Here is a 21,114-nt window from a genome sequence, read left to right on the forward strand (position 1 = left end):
CTCAGGTCAAAAATGTGACACCCTCCGTAAGCCAAAAACATGAAATCACCTCCCAGAGGGAGGCAAGGTAAGGGAGAGGTGCAGCAGGGGGGACACAGGGAGGTCCCGCCGCTGGCTCGGTGCACCCCCAAGACCACCTCCTTTGCGGCCGGTTGGTTACTGGCGGGGGCACCACCCCACACCCACCCCTCGGGAGGGGAGGGGGGCGTGCCGGCGGAGGGGCCTGGGAGCGCCGTTGCGCATGCGTTCTCCCTCTGCCCCTCCCGCCCCCCGCCTCCCCACCCCCCTAACCGTTGGGGCGCGGTGGGAACATCTCCTCCTCTGTCAGTCCTGTCAGAGCTGCGGTGGGTTCGGGTCCGAGCACTCCCGCCTTGCCCAGGACCGAGGTGAGCCGGGCCGCCGGGCCTCCAGCCCCCGGCCGCGAGCGGGGAGGCCTTTCCGCGGTGGGCTGTGGGGGCGCGACGGAGGTGGGCTTGGAGGGGGACCCTTCCCCTACCTCCTCCCGTTCTCGCTCAGCCGCCTTAGTGGAGACAGACCTGGGTGCGGGTGTCCGCGCGCGCGGGAAGCGGGGGCTGTGGGCCCGAGCCTCGGGATTGGGGCGCCCCGGCCCCCAAGAAAGAACCGGACGAGCTGGGCCGGCCGGAGTACGGGGGACAGCTTTAGGGGAGAACCTGTGGGTCCCCCAGCCGCACCTCCCCGGGCTGAGTCAAGGGAAGCGTGGCCCGGCGCGGGTATCCGTTTGTAGAGGCCCAGGTTCCGGTGCCTCCCTCCCCTCGACGCACACCCCTGGATCCTGGGCGAATCCACACGCCGTGGGCCAGGTGGCTCCAAGCGGGGGTGACAGGGTCTCAGGGGCCCTTTGGGGACGCTCGTAGCTCTCGGCCCCCAGCAAGTGGCTCAGTGTCCCTCGCGGAGGGGGAGGCCCTCGCTGCCGTCGGTCCGGTCCCCCGCGGGGCCGTTTGGCCTCCGGCCGGTAAACCGCCACCGCCACCTTGCTTGCGGCGGCCGCGCTGTTCCGCGCCGACACAGCGGCCTGGCTGCGGATGGCCCAGGCTCTCGGGGGCGCTGGGAAGAGTCGCGGGGCCGTCAGGCGGCTCGCCGGCCGCAGGCCCACGTCCCGGGAAATCATTCCTGCCGCTCTTTACCGCTCCTGGAGCCCTTTGCCAACCGGGGAGAGCCCGTCTCGCGTGTCCCCGGCCTCGGGCGCGGGCACCCTCAGATTCCCAGCTGCCCGGACCCCACACTCGAGAGTTAGCCTTCACCCCTCCCCACGCCCTACGCACCGCCTTTGGCTCTGAGAGCAAATCCTGGCAGTTCGTTCCACCTTAGAATCTGACGTCTCCATCGACGATGGCTTTGGGCCCCTGCAGCGGCCTCCTCGCTGCTTCCGCCCTCGCCCTTGCCTCTCGGTCTGTCCTCGCTGCTACATCTTCTCCCTCTTTCTGTCCCCAAGGGTTCGGGGGACCCCCCCAGAGATCTGTCCTCAGTTTACCTCTCTTCACCGTGGCCCCCCTTCTTTCTGGGCCAGAGCATCTAATTATTATTGCCAGGAGTCTCTTTGGGCCGAGGACCTCACAGCTGCATCCCCACCTGGGACCTTCCCCGCCCCCCAACCCTGACCTCCAGATCCCAAATTCAACAGAACCCCCCACGGAGACCTCGAACCCACCATCTGCCCCCAAACTGCCATTCTCCCCGGGTTTCCAGAGAGACTCGGGGTAGCAGCCATTATGATGCATTTCCTGAGGCCACACACGGAACCGAGGCCAGGATGTGTATTGAATAAGTTTAATGGTAATTTGCTATTAATAGCTAACACTAATTGAGCACCTGCTGTGTGCCCATCCTCTCCTAACTGCATGATAATTTACTTGCTTATCTTGTTGATGGTCTCCTTCTCACTTCCAGAATCTAATCCTCCCAAGGGCAGGGATTTTAGTCTATTTTGTTCGCTGCCACCTCCCCACCCCCCACACCTCCCACCTTCCTTCCCCACACCCATCACAATACCCCGCTCGCCGGAAGACGCTGGAAATAATGCATGAAAATTAAATAATAATAAAAAGGCCTAACATTAACCAAGCATCTCCCACCTGTTTATCACCTATTGTTGCAGTATATTTTACTGATTTATCTTTGTTGTTGTCACGTTCCTTGGGGGCCGGGGCTTGTTAACTATTTTGACTATTTTCCCCAGTTGTTTGTCCTTGCCACACAGTGGGTTCTCAATAGCCACATGCTGAATACGTAAGAAAGACTAAATTCTAATGCTAATGGCTAACCGACCTCATAATTTGCCGATTTATTTGATTTATTGTCTCCACCTTTTAGAATACAAACTCCCTGGGGACAGGAATGTTGCTCGGCATATGATTTGCGACCGGAGCGGTGCCGGGCTTGGGGCTCAACGGTGATACGATCCAAAACCAAAATCAACACGGACCCAAATCCCCGCCCTCCCTCGGGAAGGGGGAGGGGCTGCTAATGGGCAGGAGCTTTTTTTCCCGGGTGATGAAAATGTTCTTAGATTATGGCGATGGTTGCACAACAGTGGGAAAATGCTAAAAAGAAAAACAAAAACAAAAACATTGAATTGTGCACTTTTAACTAGATTAACTGTGGTATATAAATTACATCTAAATAAAGCTGCTCTTAAAATCCCCGCCTTCACGTAGAGGGAATGAGACGGACAGAGATTAAGCAACATCAAGTGTTCGGACTACTAGAAGGTGCTTTGCACACACCTAGGCACTTAGTAAATGTTGATTCAATGACACCCAGCTGACCCCTTGCCCCCGAGTGGTCTTGCCTAACCTCCCCCCGCCCCTCCCCCTTGTCTTCTGTTCTCTTTCCCTCGCAGGGCCTGCTGTCCACATCCCTTCCCTGAGCTGTGCACCGGGGGAATGGCGCTGCCGAGAAATGCCAACATGTTTGATCTGGGCCTGGGCACGTGGAGCCTTAGCTCCGAGGGGGAGAGCCAGGGGGCTCAGGCACCCTCCAAGAGTGTCGGGAAGCAGCTGCCCGAGTACAAGGCGGTCGTGGTGGGCGCGAGTGGCGTGGGCAAGAGTGCGCTCACCATCCAGCTGAACCACCAGTGCTTCGTGGAAGACCACGACCCCACGATCCAGGATTCCTACTGGAAGGAGGTGGCCCTGGGCCATGGGGGCTGCATTCTGAACGTGCTGGACACGGCAGGGCAGGCCACTCACAGGGCCCTGCGTGACCAGTGCGTGGCGATTGGGGATGGCGTGCTGGGGGTCTTCGCCCTGGATGACCCCTCGTCTCTAGCCCAGCTGCAGCAGATGCGGGCCACCTGGGGCCCTCACCACACCCAGCCCCTCGTCCTTGTGGGCAACAAGTGTGACCTTGTGAGCACCACCGGAGATGCTCGGGCCGCTGCTGCAGCCCTTGCGAAGAGCTGGGGGGCCCCCTTCGTGGAGACCTCAGCCAAGACACGGCAAGGTGTAGAGGAGGCCTTTACCCTGCTCATCCATGAGATCCAAAAGGTCCGTGAGGCCATGGCAAAGGAGGCCATGACAGGGCCGGGTGGGGATAAGGCCCGGCACCAGAAGGCCATGTGCCGCTGCGGCTGTTCTGTGGCCTGAAGATTTCAGTCAAGAAGAGTGGCCTGCCCCCAGGCCAGGGTGGTGGATCCTAGACAGGAGACCACCTCCCCCCCCCCCACCCCCCACCCAGCAACTAGCTGGGTGGGACACTGTTGGTGTACTGGGGATAGATGAATCCCTCTGCTGGGGAGATTTTCGTTTGGTGATGGGCATTTGGTAACATGGGGCATCATATTGGTTACTGGCGAGCGAAGAGATTGTGTGCCAAATTAAATAAACGGTGTTCTCAGGTTTCAAAGCTGCCTCTGTGCCAAGTGTTACGTGGGTGGGAGTGAAACTGGGGAGAATGTTACTTGAGTTGTGCGAATTCTTTCATTCAAGAAATGGGGGGAGCCCGCTCTGTGCCAGGCCCTGCTTTGGCTGCAAAGGATGTAGAGGTAAACAAGACCCTTAGAAATCCCTGCCCTCGCAGATGTAACATGAGGCTATGTATTAAAAGCGAGCATAGGAATAGAGTGACAGGGAGGTCAAGGAGAGCCTTATTGAGTAGGTGACGTTTGAGTAAAACCGTGCAGGGAAGTAGGGCCCGTGCGAAGGCCGGAGCATAAACCAGCTCCCGCCACAACTCGCAGTATCTTCAGGTCGGGGTGAGAGTACAGAGAGCACCCCTCCACACCGTATAACTAAATATCTAAACATTACAGATGAAGCTAACAAACGCAAACAGTGCATCCTATCTCCCTGCCTTGACAGGTACGCTTTCTTCATGACCTGGAGGCCCAGGTTTGAATTGCTCACACGCAGAGCCCCATGCCCCATGCAAGGAGGGGTGTGTTGGGAAGGCCAACCGCCCCCTGGCCTGCAGCCCACCCCCTCTCTTCCCACTGGTAGCCCTTACCACCACCACCACCCCCCCCCCCCGGGGCAGGAAGGCTCATGGGTGCCTGTGGACACGGCCGGAGGCGCAGCTCGAACCACTCGGGCCTCACAGCCACCCCTTGGTCCTCAGAAGGATGGACCCCAGGAAAATGCTGCTGCGGGCCCTGAAAGTGTCCTCCGAGCCCTGTGGGTTGGGGCCCATGCCTCCCCCAGTGAGAAGAGTGGGGGAGGGGGGCTCTAAAGGGCCCACCCAGGGCAGGGGCCCCTCTGCCTTTGTCTAAGGGCCACCACCGCCACTCAGCCCACCAGCCCCCCCAGAAACTGCCACTCTGGACAAGCATATAGCTGCTTCAGATCGCATTTATTGTGGGGCCAAAGGCGGGGATCTCGGGGTTCTAGGGCTGCAACTGCGGCTGACGGGGTAAGCCGCTCTCGATGTGCCGACGGGGAGCAGTCGGGGTGTGGGGGTGGGGTGGTCCTGGGCCCGAGGGTGCGCAGGACCCGGGAGGTGCTCAGGGGGGCAGGAGGCGGCGCACCGGCGCCTGGGGCGAGGGGGTCTCCAGGCGCTTCACCCGCAGCAGGGCCCCCAGCACCCCCTCAGGGGGCACCTCGGGGCCCAGATCCTGGTCAGCGGCACGGCGGAGGCGGCGCGGGGCAGCCACAGCCTCGGGGTCGGCGCTCCCCGCGAGGATTCGCCCCAACAAGTACCTGCCGGAGAGCCCGAGAGGAAGGCAGTGAGGCTGTGCCCGCGCGTCCTCGCCGCTGCCCTAGGGCCCAGACGGCCCTGCAAGCCCATACCGCCCGGGGACCCGGCCGTCTCCAGCCCACTGCTTTCCCGTTGTCCCTGCCTCCCAGCGCACACACTGTGGTTTCCCTGCCTCCCACTCCTCCCCCAGCAACCGGACATCGGAGCCCCCCACCCCCCCGCGCCCGGGACCGGCAGTCCCGTTCCCCACTGTCTCCGCAGCCAAGCACCTCTGACCCTAACACCTTGGGTGGCGGTCCCCACTCCCTCCTAGGATCCCAGGGCCTAGGTGTTGGCAGCACGCTGTGAGGCAGGCCCCCCCCCGCCGCCCCTCGCCCTCCTACCCCCCCACCCCGCCACAGCCCGGGGATGCAGGCGCCGCCCCCTGCCCACCCCTTGCGGGGGTACCTCAGCAGCTCCGGGTCCACATCGGGCGTCTCGTCGCCGGCGTCCTCGGCCTCTGGGCCGGTGGGGCCGTCGTCGTAGACCGGGGGCCGGGGTCTGAGCGCAGCGGCGGGGACAGGGCCGGGGACGAGCTGGGCCGCGAGGGCGGCGGGGTCCAGGCGGGCGCGGAGCAGGGCGCGGGCCAGCTGCGCGGCGGGCGCGTCGGGGTCGTCCTCCAGGCCGAGCGCGGGGTCGTTGCTGCGGGGGGCGCTCCAGGCGCGCAGCAGCTGCGCCAGGACGCGCGCCTGCTGATCCTCGGCCTCCTGCGCCTCGGCCCGCGCCCGCTCCTGCCTCTCGGCCTCCAGCAGGTGCGCCAGCGCCCGCGCCAGCTCCTGCACGGCCCCCGCCGCCTCGCCCCGGGGCACTGCTCGCCGGAAGCGGCGGGGGCCGCCAGCCTCAGCCAGGGGCGACGAGGCTGCGCCCAGGCCGCGGGGCTCCTGCCGGAAGACGTGGCAGGGGGGAGATGTCAGCGTCTGTCAGGCCAGGGACCCCCCTCACCCAGGGGAGCCCCGTGGACCTCAAACACCCCCAGATGCCACCAAAGGCACCGCGGCCCCTCAAATATACCCAGACACCCCTAAGGCCACTGGAGACTCCCCCCCCCGACGATTTCCTAGTGATTCCGAATTTGCCCCAGGGCTGCCGGAGAACAGGTGTCTTTATAGGAGTGGTGATGGCGTTTATGAGAGCCATAGATTTTTCTACGTTGATGTTGCGGACTATAAGAACCATATTTGCATTTTACAGGTTCCTATTCACTTGTTTTGCCCAAAAGGTAGCAGACTGTTCCGCACCTTGCATTTTGGAATCTATGTCTAGATCAGTACTTTCAGTACATCCTTTCTCTCTCTCTTTTCTTTCTCCTCCCTCCCTCCGTGTCTCCCTCCCTCCCTCCCTCTTCTCTCTCTCTCTCTCTCTCTCTCTCTGTTTTCCTTTCTTTCCTCTGCATTGAATCTCTTTTGTATGGATGTACACATTTTGTTTAACCAGTCTTCGATTGATGGGCATTTACGGTGTTTCCAATCTTTTGCTATTGGTTTTTTTTTTTTAAAGATTTTATTTTTTAAGTAATCTCTACACCCAATGTGGGGCTGGAACTCACAAGCCCATCAAGAACCTGGCGCTCCAGTGACTGAGCCAGCCAGGCACCCCCCTCCCGCAATCTTTTGCTATTCTTGTAATGTTGGGATGAATAATCTTGTTCATATATCATTTGGCATGTGTGTAAATCTTTCTGTAGAATAAATTACCCAATGATTATTTTCAATTCAGACATTTTTAAAGCAATTTCAGAAAGTTTAAAGAAAAAAAAAAACGGTATTAGAAGTATGAGTAAGGAACAAAAGACCATAAAAATGACTATGAAGATTTGAAAAAGAAACACCTAGAACATCTACAAATATGTTTTCAGTGAAATTCAAAATGAAAAAGGCAAGGGGCTCCTGGCTGGCTCAGTGGGTGGAGCCTGTGACTGGATCTCTGGGTTGTGAGATCCAGCCCTGATCCAGCCCTATGTTAGATGTAGAGATTACTTAAAAGTGAAATCTTTCAAAAAAAATTAAGTGGGCCAGTTAAACAGTAGATTCACTCCAGCAGAAGGAATTAATAGGATTGAAGAGAGCTTAAGAACGGATCCACAAATATTGGCACTAGCTACATGGCAGAAAGGACACTCAGAGCAGTGGGGACAGGACCGACTCCTTCAAAAACCCATACAGGAACAACAAATGACCCAAATGTGGGAGCAATGGAAAGGAAATGATAAATAGGGGCGCCTGGGTGGCTCAGTCGTTAAGCGTCTGCCTTCGGCTCAGGTCATGATCCCAGGGTCCTGGGATCGAGTGCTCTCTCTCTCTGACAAATAAATAAAATACTAAAAAAAGGACAAGATTAATAAATCTGACTACATTACAATTAAGGATTTCTTTTTGTCCCAAGACACCATAAAAAGAATGAACAGTCAAACCGGAGCGGGAGAATATGCCCGCAACACAAACAGTCAATAAAGGGTTAGCATCTAATATACCAAAAAATGCCTGAAAAGCAAAGAGAAAAACAAACTAATATAAAAATAGGGAGAGGCTCCTGGCTGGCTCAGTCGGAAGAGGTTTGGACTCTTGATCTCGGGGTAGTGAGTTGAGCTCCACGTGGGGTGTAGAGATTACTTAAATAAAAACTAGAGGGGCGCCTGGGTGGCTCAGTCGTTAAGCGGCTGCCTTCGGCTCAGGTCATGATCCCAGGGTCCTGGGATCGAGCCCCGCATCGGGCTCCCTGCTCGGCGGGAAGCCTGCTTCTCCCTCTCCCACTCCCCCTGCTTGCCTGCTTGTGTTCCCTCTCTCGCTGGGTCTCTCTGTCAAATAAGTAAATATAATCTTTTAAAAATAAATAAATAAAAACTAGATTAAAAAATAGGGAAAACTAATGATCAAGTATTTCACAAAAAAAGGAAACAAAACGAGTTACTAAATATATGGAAAATAGTGAGCCTCATTAGCAATCAATCAGGAAAATGCAAATTAAAGTGCCAATGAGATACTAAGCATAGTATGTCCCAAAGATCGCCAGAACTCAAACCGCCTAATGATGCCCAGTGTTGACATGGCTGTGGGAAAAACAGAAACTCTCATACATTGCCGGTAGGAATTCAATTGCCAAAATAACTTTGAAAAACAATTCGGCTTATGTCTAAAACGCCGCACAAATCCTCTGACCCACTCCTGGGGTGCTACACCCCAGGGTAGCTTTGGTGTATATACTACTGGACCCGAGTTCATGAAAAAGCACATGGGGCACTGTTTGTGACATCACAGAAGTGGACCGAGGGGGAAAAAAGCCTGGAAACCACCCAAATGTCTACTGACATATTGAGAATGCATGTATAAACCATGCTATACTCATATACCGATGATATACTCAGAAAATGAAATATTAGGCAGCAATAAAAATAAATGAATTATAGCCACGCACTTCAATGTGCAAATGTGGATGGCGAGCGCATCTCACAACCGAGGCAGAGCCAAAAAAAAAAAGCAAGTTAACGAATTCCACTGCAGGCTGCCTGAGATTACCAGACGCCCTGATGACTTCCTAGTGACCCCTAGTGACTACAAGGAGCCTGATGCCTGGTACGATTCCATTTCTACGAGGAAAGGCTAAACAACATACTGTTTAGACATACACACATATGTGAGAAGCTACAAACGAAAGTAAGGAATCAGTGAACAGAAAATACAGGATAATGATTATGGAGCAGGGGGGCTGCTGTGCGCAAGGGGCCCCCAGGGGCCTCTAACTATTGGTCATGCTCTATTTCCTTTTTTTTTTTAAGATTTTTATTTATTTATTTGACAGAGAGAGAGAGATAGCGAGAGAGGGAACACAAGCAGGAGGAGTGGGAGAGGGAGAAGCAGGCTTCCCTGCTGAGCAAGCAGCCCGGTGCGGGGCTGTCATGCTCTATTTCTTAACCTGAGTGGTGGGTACACACAGGGGTTATTTTATCATTATTCCTTACATCATACATGTATGTTAACTATAGTATGTCATATATAAAATATTTACTAATTTTTTAAGTCCCCCATCTCTGACGCAGACAGCCCTGACGAGTTGGAGGATGATGTGCTCCAGGTGCCCTGGGCGCCCACCACGCCTTAGCTCCTGGGGAATCACACACTCACCAGCAATCACAACCTCACACACACTCGCATGCACTAGCAGGCCTTGAGATGCCACATGTGCAAGCCGACACTGCCACGTCCCCACGCGAGGAACTGCACACGTTCACATAGGCGGCTGCCCATGCGGTTACGATGGCCAAGCTGCCCAGATGCAAGGACACGCGCCACCCTTAAAGACACAATGCAGCACGGAGACATCATGGCTTCTCTCCCCAGAATGACACAGCTCCATAAAGGGGCAGGGAGAAGCAGCCTCGGGAACACCCATACAAAATCCTGGTCACTTAGGCCAACAGAACCAAAATGGGATGTGCGCATGAGGATGCAAAGACCACTCCCACCTAAAAAACGAAATCTCACACACACACACACACACACACGGACACGGACACGCCCATAGGCGAGCCATCACCATAGGATTCACAAACACTCACACGGGGTCCCTGAGACGAGTCAAGTGCAGGAACACCCCCAGCATCACGCACACTGCACACCCAGACCCACAACGGCGCGTCTGGAGGGACGCTCGGCAGCGCTGACATCAAAGGACACGCACTTACAGGGCCAGCACATTCTCACGCCCCAGTCTTCGCCTCTCGGGCAGAGACCGGTGCGCGCACCCCCTTCCTTCATGCGCGCTAGTCCCGGGGACAGCGCCACGGGCGAGCGGCGGGGCGAGGCCGGGCCCGCGCCAGGTGCCAAGGGTGGGCAGGGCGTGGAGGCCAGCCGAGCCCCGCACACCCGGACACCGAGTCCCGCATGGCCTGGGCGCGCGGACTGGCGGGGGCACCCGGCCCACCCTGGCCGATCTCCCCCGCACGTCCGGGAGCAGGCGGGGGGCCCGCGAGGACGAGGGGAGAGCAGCCGAGCACAGACCGTCGCCCGCAGCATCCTCCCGGCCACCCCCACCCCGTGCCCGACCGGTGTCGCACCTTTACCGGCCGTGCGCAGAACGCGGGGGGCGGCCGAAGTAAGCCCAACAGCAGCAGCACCAGAAGGCCGACGCCCCCGGCCCGCGGCCCGCCGAGCAGCGGCGACCACGCCATGCTGCCCCAGCGAGCCGGGCTCCGGACGGGCGGACTGGCTGGCAAATGCGCAGCGCCGGGGCGAGCGGGCAAGGCTGCGCGGCTCTGCGGCTGCGCGCGCCAAGGAACCCGGCCCTCCCCCTGCCCGCGCCCCCTCTCCGGCCACTCTACGCAGGCGCAGCCGGGGAGCTCCAGCGGCCCCCCAGCCTGCCCGTCGCCATGGAGATGCCCAAGGGGCAAGGTGGTAAGCTGGAGCCTGCCATGGCGGTTGCCATGGCAGTCGGAGGGCAGTTACCGGGGCAACAGACCTTGCTGTCCCTTAGCAGACAGGCAGGCAAAATTGACTCAGTGGGGTGGAATGGGGATCCGGTCCCCACCTCTCCCTCCCTGGGGAGGACACATATGACTTTATTCACTGGATAAACAGTTCCTCGCTACTGTGGGTGAGGATAGATACATAGATAAGTAGGTTTCACCCATATATTGTTCCAGAAAGGGTTTCAAGCGACTTGAAATGACACATCAAAGGAACTAAAACTTTGGTAAAATTTGAGTATACATTGGGCAAAAAATGTTGGGAAGGGAATGTTAGTGGTTATTTCTGGGTGGGGAGATAAATAATGGTTTGTCACTCTGTCCTTTACACTTCTCTCTGTTGTCTGAAAAAATGTTGCAACCAATATGTATTCCTATTAAAATCAGATAACAAATAAAGATATTTTCATTTAGGAATTAAAACAAAGTATGGGGGCGCCTGGGTGGCACAGTCAGTGAAGCGTCTGCCTTCGGCTCAGGTCATGATCCCGGGGTTCTGGGATCGAGCCCCACATCGCATTGCATTGGGGTCCCTGCTCGGCAGGGAGCCTGCTTCTCCCTCTCCCACTCCCCCTGCTTGTGCTCTCTCTCTCTGTCAAATAAATAAATAAAATCTTTAAAGAAATAAAAAAACAAAACAAAGTACGGTAACATGGCACAAATTAAAAGTGAAGAAAAGAAAGATCCCTTTATGCTGCTGTGAGTATATCTAATCCATTGATTCTGTCTCCGTCTCTTCAGTATTAAAAACAACTTTATAATAAAAATCATTATACACATCCCTTTATGGACCTGAAGATGATGTACCCAGTGATGGTGTGATGGACACATGTTTAAGGTGGTTCCCATGATCCTTGCCTTCTGGTGTCCACAATCTTGTGTAATCCCCTCCCCTTTGAAAGTGTGCATGACCAAAGGTGACCAGATATATGTGATTACATGTCCATAATTACATCAGAAATGAGGTTGGTGGGGCACCTGGGTGGCTCAGTCAGTTAAGCGTCTGCCTTCGGCTCAGGTCATGATCCCAGGGTCCTGGGATCGAGCCCCACATCGGGCTCCCTGCTCCTCGGGGAGCCTGCTTCTCCTTCTCCCTCTGCCTGCCGCTCCCCCTGCTTGTGCTCTCTCTCTCTTTCTCTGTCAAATAAATAAAATCTTAAAAAAAAAAAAAAGAAATGAGGTTGGACTGTTACGGGCGGGAGAGTCTGCGTTGGGTGAATGGAGGTGTTGGTTCTTGGATTCCCCATGAAAGATTTCCATGAGGATCCACACTCAAAGGCAGCCAGGAGGAAGGTAGCAAGCACGAAGCAGTTTATTAAGGCCAATATATACTCAAGAATGGAGAGAGGCCAGGCTCAGAGGTGGCAACTGCACCAGGTTAGGGGTGTCTTTTCTTTTTATGGTTGTATAGATTATGGGTCATAGCAGGGCGGTCTCTGACTGAGGTTGTTTCCAACCATCTAAGGGACTCCTCCTACCAGTTGGGAGTGGGAGTTTTTGGCCCTACAAGGTTCTTGCTGGAACTGTTATGGCCATCTTTCCCTACAGTGGGGGGGGGGGGCATTGAAACTGGGCACAGACTGGTGGCTGGACCCCAGGCCACCCTGGCGGTGTAATATATAATGTAAATATATTATAATGAAGCTCTAGGTTACCCTAGCCTCAGGTGGCAAGAAAGAGAGGTAGCCTCGAGGAACCGAAGGTGGCCTCCAGCTGACAGCCAGCAAGAAATCAAAGCCCCCAGTCCTTCACCTGCAAGGAACTGAATTCTGCCAATGGCCAGAGTGAGCTTGGATCTTTCCCCAGTCAGGCCTCATAGGAGACTGCAGCCCTTGTCAACACCTTCATTTCAGCTTTGTGAGACCCTAAGCAGAGATCCTAGTTAAGCCATGTCCTGACTCCTGACCCACAGAAACTGTGAGTTAATGTTGTTGTAAGTCTGTTGTTTTAAGCTGAGAAGTAACATATCATCAACAAACTAGGAATAGAAGAGAACATCCTCAACCTGATGAAGGACAAAACCCCACAGCTAACATCATACTTAACAGTGAAAGACTGAAAGCTTTCTCCCCAGGGATCAGGATCAAGACAAGGATGTTCCAGGGGCACCTGGCTGGCTCAGTCGGTAGAGCACCTGACTCTTGATCTCGGGGTGGTGAGTTCAAACCCCACATTCCCGGGTGTAGGGCTTACTTAAAAAAAAAAAAAAAAAAAGATAAGGATGTTCCCTCTCACTTCTATTTCTTTTTTTTTTCTTCCAAAGATTTTATTTATTTATTTGACAGAGAGAGAGAGAGAGACAGTGAGAGAGGGAACCCAAGCAGAGGGAGTGGGAGAGGGAGAAGCAGGCTTCGCGTGGAGCAAGGAGCCTGATCCGGGGCTCGATCCCAGGACCCTGGGATCATGACCCGAGCCGAAGGCAGACGCTTAACCGACTGAACCACCCAGGCAGGCGCCCCTCTCTCACTTCTATTTGACATTGTACTGAAGGTTCTAGCCAGGGCACTTAGCCAAGAAAAAAAGACATCCACAGTGGAAAGGCAGAAATGAAATTATTTCTATTTGCAAATGACGTGACTTTATACATGGATAATCTTAAGGAATCTACAACAAAACCATTTGAGTTAATAGGTGAGGTTACAGGATATAAGATCAATATTATAAAACTCAATTGTGTTTCTATACACAAGCAATGAACAATCCAAAAATGAAAGAAAACAATTCCATTTGCATTACCATCAAAAAGAATAAAAACACTTAGAAACAAAGTTAACAAAGTAAGTGCAAGACTGTACCCTGAAAACCACAAAAACCATCTAACATAAGCTCAAATCCATAATCACTTACTTCCAACATCCGCTTCTCAAATACTCCATGGTTCCCCATGATGTATAGTCTCCCTCATTGCAGCAAGCTAATAAACCCAATTTGGTTCCTGATGGTCTTTGACTGATGGGCATTAACACAAATGGAGGAGGTTTCACTGAGATTCGGCAGAAACCCTCACTGCCCTACTCTGTGACCTTCAACTCAGTAATAATGCACATATCTGAAACCCCTTGTGTCTCCAGCTAATTGAGTCAACTCCCTGCCCATGCTTGGCTTGGGGGTAAGTTCACAGTGACTTGAATATAGACATTTCAATGAGGTCCTCTGCATTGGATTTGTTTTGTTTGTTTTCCTAGGAGTAAGGATCCCCCAGACTTTGGTTATCTAATCAGATACACATTGTTACTTGGTAAAATTATTTTCTAGCTTTCAACGACCTGTTCCTGTGGTCTGTCCAATTGTATATGTGAAACATATAAGAGTTATATTTAGTTACATGGTTGAGTGTTACTTCACAAAAAAAGGAAAGTCTATAGGAAGAGAAAGAGCATAACCCTGACATTTATTCTCAAGCTGACCCTGGGGGCTGAAGAGTCCTGGTATCCAAGGCTTGTTTGTCCAAAGGATGAGGGTCTGAGGAAACCATTAGAAACCATTGGAAAATCTTACGTGGAAGCAGTCTCAAATAGATATTTGTACACACGTGTTCATAGCAACGTTATTCACACAGGTAAACATGGAAGCCACCCAAGTGTTCATTGGTGGTTGAATGGGTAAGCAAAATGTGATATATACCTACAATGGAATATTATTCAGCAAGGAAGGAAATTCTGACACATGCTACAACATGGATGAACACCGAGGACATTATGCTAAGTGAGATAAGCCAGTCCCCAAAAGAGGAATACTGAAGGAGTCCACTTACATGAGATACTTAGAAGAGTCAAAATCATAGAGACAGAAAGTAGAATGGTGGGTTACCAGGGGCGGGGGGGGGGGGGGATAAGGAGTTAGTGTTTAATGAGTGCAGAGTTTCAGGGTTTTTTAAAGATTTTATCTATTTATTTGAGAGAGAGAGAACACGATCGAGCACGAGTGGGGGGTGGGGGTGGGGCAGAGGGAGAAGCAGACTCCCCGCTGAGCAGGGAGCCTGTTAGCGGGGCTCAATCCCAGGACCCTGGGATCATGACCTGAGCCGAAGGCAGACGCTGAACAGACTGAGCCACCCAGGCGCCCCTGGAGTTTCAGTTTTATAAGATGAAAAGAGTTACGCAGATGGATGGTGATGATAGTTGCACAATATTATGAATGTATTTAATACTACTGAAATGTACACTTACAATGGTAAAGATGGTAAATTTTATGTGTATTTCACCACAATAAAACAAACAAACAAAACTTACATGAATTTCTTCTTCAGTCTTGTCTTTGTGTCCCTGAGAATTGCTTTGTTAATTTCATCTGCTAGGCGTCAGGAGGGTTTTTATTCCTGGCCCATGATCATGATGATTGGCCTTTAGCCAGAATCTGGAGACATCAGTTACACCAGCAACCCCTTATGGAGCACTGCAATTCTTATGGTATCTTCTCAGTCTAAAACTGTGCCTCTCAGGCCAAGCACCTTTGTCCTTCATGTTTTTTCACCGGAAAGTCAACACATATGTTTATCTAACTGAACTGACATAATTTCACCAGGGAAATTTCGAAATTGTAGTAACTACTTTGGGAAACTTCTGCCATGAACAAGATTGTTCATTTGAGGGCTGCCTTAGAACAAAAAGGGCAGCTGGGGCACCTGGGTGGCTCAATGGGTTAAGCATCTGACTCTTGATCTCAGCTCAGGTCTTGATCTCAGGGTTGGGAGTTTAAGGCCCTCAGTGGGCTCCACACTGGGCATGGCACCTACTTAAAAAACAAAATTTATAAAATAAAAATGAGCAAAAAGGGCAGAAATTCACATGAAGAGATGGCTTGTTTCATCTATATAAGAGAGAGATCATTTTGTTTAACCAAGGAGACACCCTTCTCTTCATTTCTGTATTTGGAGGTTAAGGAGTGCTGACTATTAAGATTTTATTTATTTATTTGTTTATTTGTTTTATTTTAGAGAGAGAGAGAGCACACTAGCTCGAGCAGGGGGAGGAGCGGGGGGGGGGGGGGAAAGAGGCTCAAGCAGACCCCCCGCCCAGCACAGAGGCCGGGGGGGGGGGGGGGGGGGGGGGGGGGCAGGTCCGATCCCATGACCCTGAAATCACCACCCCAGTCGAAACCAAGTTGGACACTTAACTGACTGAGTCACCCGACTTTTTTTTAAAGATTTATTTATTTATTTGAGAGAGAGAGATCATATATGTGCTCCAGCTGGGGGAGGGGCAGAGGCAGAGGGAGAGAAGCAGACTCCCCACTGAGTGTGGAGCCCTACTTGGGATTGATCCCACAACCCCGAGACTATGACCCGAGTGGAAATCAAGAGTCAGCTGCCTAACTGACTGAGCCACCCAGGTGCCCCAAGGAGTGCTGACTTTTTTTTTTAAGATTTTATTTATTTCTTTTTTTTTTTTAAAGATTTTATTTATTTATTTGACGGAGAGAGACAGCGAGAGCAGGAACACAAGCAGGGGGAGTGGGAGAGGGAGAAGCGGGCTTCCCGCCGAGCAGGGAGCCCGATGTGGGGCTCGATTCCAGGACCCTGGGATCATGACCCGAGCCGAAGGCAGATGCTTAACGACTGAGCCACCCAGGCGCCCAGATTTTATTTATTTCTTTGACAGAGAGAGAGAGCACAAGCAGGGGGAGTGGCAGGCAGTGGGAGAAGGAGAAGCAGCCTCCCCGAGGAGCAGGGAGCCCCATGAGGGGCTCCATCCCAGGACCCTGGGATCATGACCTGAGCCGAAGGCAGTTGCTTAACCAACTGAGCCACCCAGGTGCCCCAGAGTGCTGACTTTTTAATACTATGCCTTGATAAAATTGTCAAGGGCCTAATTTATTGTTTAAATCAGCTGTAATAACTCTCTTTTTTATATTTTAAAGATTTATTTATTTATTTATTTGAGAGAGAGAGAACATGCACACGAGGGGGGAGGGGCAGAGGGAGAGGGAGAAAGAGAAAGAATCCTCAAGCAGACTCCCCACTGTGCACGGAGCCCGATGCAGGGCTATATCCCAGGACCCCCAAGACCATGACCCCAACTGCAACCAAGCACCTTCCACCTAACTGACTGAGGCACCCAAGCGCCCCATCTCTTTTTTTATTTTATTTTTTTAAAGATTTTATTTATTTATTTGTCAGAGAGAGAGAGAGAGAGAGCACAAGCAGGGGGAGCGGCAGGCAGAGGGAGAAGCAGGCTCCCCTCTGAGCAGCAAGCCTGATGCGGGGCTGGATCCCAGGACCCCGGGATTATGACCTGAGCCGAAGGCAGACGCTTAACTGACTGAGCCACCCAGGCGTCCCATCTCTTTTTATTTTTTATTATTTTATTGGCTCTTTTAAGAGGGGGTTGAGGGGCAGAGGGAGAGAATCCCCTCAATCCCATGACCCATGGGATCATGACCAGAGCCAAAATCAAGAGTCAGACTCTTTAACCAACTGAGCCACCCAGGCGCCCCTGTAATAACTCTCTTTTGAGTATGTTTATGTCAGATTGTATTTTCGCGCAGCCAAAATTCCTCCCCTCTACTTGTGGAGGGAACATAACTAGCTTTTTACAGTGATAATCTCTTTTTTTAAAAGATTTTATTTATCTATTTATTTGAGACAGAGAGAGCACACAAGCAGGGGGAGCAGCAGACAGAGGAAGAGGGAGAAGCAGACTCCCTGCCAAGCAGAGAGCCCGACGCAGTGCTCAATCCCAGGACCCCAGGATCATGACCAGAGCCAAAGGCAGGCGGCCAACTGACTGAGCCACCCAGGCATGATAATTTCATGTTCATCTGAAGCCACTTCAGGAACCCTTATCAAAATGGACAACAAATGAAGGCAATTGTATATAGCTTGCCATACTCGAGGTAGCCATAAGAAGAATGGAAGGTAGCAAAGCTGCTTCATGGTATTAGTCACCAGAGCAGAGATAAATTGGCCTTGATACTGAACCAACATTGATGGGGTAACTTTAAGGCTCTTGCTGAGATGGTCCCCTTGAATGTCATACCTCCAATGACACAATCATGGCAAAGACCATAAAGGTAGGACGTGGATAGGAACCCAAGACTTGAGGCCCCTTTGAACACCTCCAAATGGGTTATGAGCATGTTCGGGCTGTGGTTTATTTTCCAGGTGAACTGAGCTTTTCATTGTCAGAGAGCTTTTGCTGTAAGGGTAGGGGAAAGCGCTTGCTTTTGTATTTGACTTGGGGAATCTCAACTTCTCTCTCCAGTAATAGGGACACACATGGCACTCGTTTAAATAACTGTTATCTGAAAACTCTGTAAAGTTTTAACTTACAAACTCTACAGCCACTATCATCCATAAACTTCAGAAAAAGCAGAGAGACTGAACGGAATTCTAAAAATAAAAGCAACAGAGAACAAACTGATGGTTGCCAGAGGGGAAGGGGTGGGGGGAATAGGCACAAAGGGGTGCGGGGGAGTGGGGCATACAGGCTTCCAGTTATGGAATGAATCAGTCACGGGGATGAAAGGCACAACATAGGGAATATAGTCAATGGTGTTGTAATGGTCTTGTATGGTGACACAGGGTAGATACACTTGTGGTCAGCATAGCGTTACATATAGAGATGATGAATCACTATGAATTACTATGTATACCTGAAACTAATGTAAGAGTGTATGTCAACTAAACTTGAATTACAAAAAATATCAGGGCACCTGGGTGGCTCAATCGGTTAAGGGTCCGCCTTCGGCTCAGCTCAGATCATGATCTCGGGATCCTGGGATGGAGCCCAGTGTCTGGCTCTGAGCTCAGCAAGGAGTCTGCTTGTCCTTCTCCCTTTGTCCCTCCCCCCACTTGTGCTCTCTCTCTCAAATAAATAAATAAATAAATAAATAAATAAAAAAAATCTTTTTTAAAAATCGCAACACTTCTGAGAAACCCTCAAACTTCCAGGGACTAAAGTATTATCATTAGCCTTGATGGCAATAAGATCTAACCCCTCTGTGGACTACCTCTGGCTAGTTACTTCTGAGTTAATAACAGACCACCCCATATTTTTGTAATTTCACTTTAAATACTAGATTCTACCCTATTACAGGCCAATGTGACTTCATACTACTAGAGACTCATATGATGCTTCCAGATGTCTCCCTAATAGGTTTGAGTTGCATTTACAAAATATCCACCTAGGGGCGCCTGCCTGGCTCAGTAGGAGGAGCGAGCAACTCTTAATCTCCTGGGTTCGAGCTCCACATTAGGTGTGGAGATTACTTGAAAAATAAACAAATTTCAAAATATCCACCTAAACAAAGCCTGCATGATCAGAGGGAAAACTGCCCTCGAACTTCTTGAAAAAGACATTAGTAGGCATCAAACAGGATTCTTAGGAATTCTCTGGAAGCTAACGACCACAGAGGTGCAGAGCTTCTCGCCAAGATGACAAGATTAATTCTGATTCTACAGCACCCCTTTTTTCTTTTTATCGCACTATGAATCTTTTTTTAAAGATTTTTATTTATTTATTTGAGAGAGAGTGAGAGCGAGAGAGATCACAGAGGGAGAGAGAGAAGCAGACTCGCCGCCGAGCAGGGAGCCCAATGCGGGGCTCGATCCCAGGTGCCCCGATCCCACTATGAATCTTGATTATTATTGTATCTTGACACCCTCTAGTAACCAACTAAAATATCTTTCAGTATGATCTCCCTTACTTTTTAAAATTTAAATTCAATTCAATTAACATATTATTAGTTGCAGAGGTAGTTTAGTGATTCATGACTTGCATATAACACCCAGTGCTCATTCCATCCAGTGCCCCCCTTAATGCCCATCCCCCAGTTACCCCCCCCCCCCCCCACCTCCCCAGATCTCCATTACTTTCACCCTGTTACTTTTGACCTCCTACGGTCTCCCTCTGTCACTTAAGGAAAAAACAAAACCCTCTTGGGTGTTTTCTCAGACCATGGCTACTATTCTGAATTTGATTTCTCTCTCTCTCTCTCTCTCTCTCTCTCTCTCTCTCTCTCTCTCTCTCAAGCACACACACTCATCCACCTGACAAAAAATTTATAGCTGTTCCTCTAAATACCTCTGAAGGTAGCTTTCTTTTTTATAGGTCCCTTCTGGTCCTAACATTTCCCTCAAAAAAATTAATCCCAAACCTTCATCTTGTAAGAACTGGACACGGGCCTCACAGAATGCTTCTGCGGAGGTCAGTACAACCCTATCAGCAAAAGCCCTAGAACCATGAGGAATGGGGGTTGGGGCATTTTTGTTCTTAGAAACATTCTAGCCTGTTTTGCTGCTACGGTTTAACTCCACTCAAGACATCCTCCCCTTTAGAGGGGTACAAATTGCCTTTCCCCTGCTGTAATAAATAATACATACACTCTCGGTTCCGTCTGTGCTCCGCTAGGATGCTTACCTGTACTGAAGCAGGGGACCCGCTTACCCCCGCCGGCTGCAACACTACCTTATCCTGTGTCTTCAGGATAATTGCTCCAGACATTCGGATAGTTAAAACTACCACCCTCCGGTGGACCATGTTTCCCTGAGGCTATCCAGAGATCTCCAACAAGGAGGCAAGCAGAAACTCCTCGGAGCCCATGATCTCTGCGTCCCGGGATCGAGCCCCGCGTCGGGCTCTCTGCTCAGCGGGGAGCCTGCTTCTCCCTCTGCCTGCCGCTCCCCCTGCTTGTGCTCGCTCTCTCTCTCTCTCTCTCTTTCTCTGTCAAATAAATAAAATCTTAAAAAGCAAAAAGAAAAATGAAACACCTGGCTCCTCCTTCACGGCAGCTGCTGTTCCCGCGGTAGGGAAAATACAATCAGAAAAGGTGGTCCCCAACTCACCTCTGACCTTAGCAGATGCCACGCAGGACACGATTTCTATTCTAGAAGCCCAACTAACCGGCTTAAATGTAAATTCGTTAGCCAGAGCTGTCACGAGCCATCTCATCACCTCGGATTTCTTTTGGACTAGCGAAGGGGAAAGGAACGGGGCGGGGGGGGGGATGATGCTCGGGGAAACTTCTTGTGGCACTTATAGAAATACTACAGGTCAGGGGCGCCTGGGTGGCTCAGTCATTAAGTGTCTGCCTTCAGCTCGGGTCATGGTCCCAGGGTCCTGGGATCGAGCCCCGCATCGAGCCCCGCATCGGGCTCCGTGCTCCGCGGGAAGCCTGCTTCTCCCTCTCCCACTCCCCCTGCTTCTGTTCCCTCTCTCGCTGTGTCTCTCTCTGTCAAATAAATAAATAAAAAATCTTTAAAAAAAATAAATAAAAATAAAATAAAAAAGAAAGATCTCGGGGTGCCTGGGTGGCTCAGTCAGTTAAGCAACTGTCTTCAGCTCAGGTCGTGATCCCAGGGTCCTGGGATCGAGCCCCGCATCGGGCTCCCTGCTCAGCGGGAAGCCTGCTTCTCCCTCTCCCACTCCCCCTGCTTGTGTTCCCTCTCACTGTGTCTCTCTTTGTCAAATAAATAAATAAAATCTTAAAAAAAAAAAAAAAAGAAATACTACAGGTCAGCTAGAGCA

The 21,114-nt window shown here is 51.7% G+C and overlaps 2 protein-coding genes across 2 annotated transcripts; one reads left to right on the top strand and one right to left on the bottom strand.

The window, feature by feature from the left end:
• Window positions 1–2,903: 2,903 nt before the first annotated feature.
• On the top strand, window positions 2,904–3,605 carry ERAS (ES cell expressed Ras). Its single transcript, XM_032426505.1, has one exon. It carries the CDS (start codon window positions 2,904–2,906, stop codon window positions 3,603–3,605), a length of 702 nt encoding a protein of 233 aa, XP_032282396.1.
• Window positions 3,606–4,787: 1,182 nt separating this feature from the next.
• Window positions 4,788–10,457, bottom strand: PCSK1N (proprotein convertase subtilisin/kexin type 1 inhibitor). The gene is made up of 3 exons (XM_032426627.1): window positions 10,241–10,457; window positions 5,599–6,071; window positions 4,788–5,153 (listed from the first exon to the last, which is right to left on the bottom strand). The coding sequence occupies exons 1-3, from the start codon at window positions 10,352–10,354 to the stop codon at window positions 4,958–4,960; spliced, it is 783 nt and encodes a 260-aa protein (XP_032282518.1). The 5' UTR covers window positions 10,355–10,457; the 3' UTR covers window positions 4,788–4,957.
• Between the last annotated feature and the right edge of the window lie 10,657 nt (window positions 10,458–21,114).

The sequence above is a fragment of the Phoca vitulina genome, unplaced genomic scaffold, assembly GCF_004348235.1.
Source record: "Phoca vitulina isolate PV1807 unplaced genomic scaffold, GSC_HSeal_1.0 scaffold35, whole genome shotgun sequence".
NCBI classification, from domain to species: Eukaryota; Metazoa; Chordata; class Mammalia; order Carnivora; family Phocidae; genus Phoca; species Phoca vitulina.

What these genes read in the sequence shown, in the direction of transcription:
- ERAS (XM_032426505.1), top strand. Translation starts at nt 2,904, where the DNA reads ATGGCGCTGCCGAGAAATGCCAACATGTTTGATCTGGGCCTGGGCACG.
- PCSK1N (XM_032426627.1), bottom strand. Translation starts at nt 10,354, where the DNA reads ATGGCGTGGTCGCCGCTGCTCGGCGGGCCGCGGGCCGGGGGCGTCGGC. An exon ending in TCTGCGCACGGCCGGTAAAG is followed by an intron (nt 6,072 to 10,240) that starts GTGCGACACCGG and finishes GTCTTCCGGCAG; the next exon opens with GAGCCCCGCGGCCTGGGCGC. An exon ending in GTGGACCCGGAGCTGCTGAG is followed by an intron (nt 5,154 to 5,598) that starts GTACCCCCGCAA and finishes GCTCTCCGGCAG; the next exon opens with GTACTTGTTGGGGCGAATCC.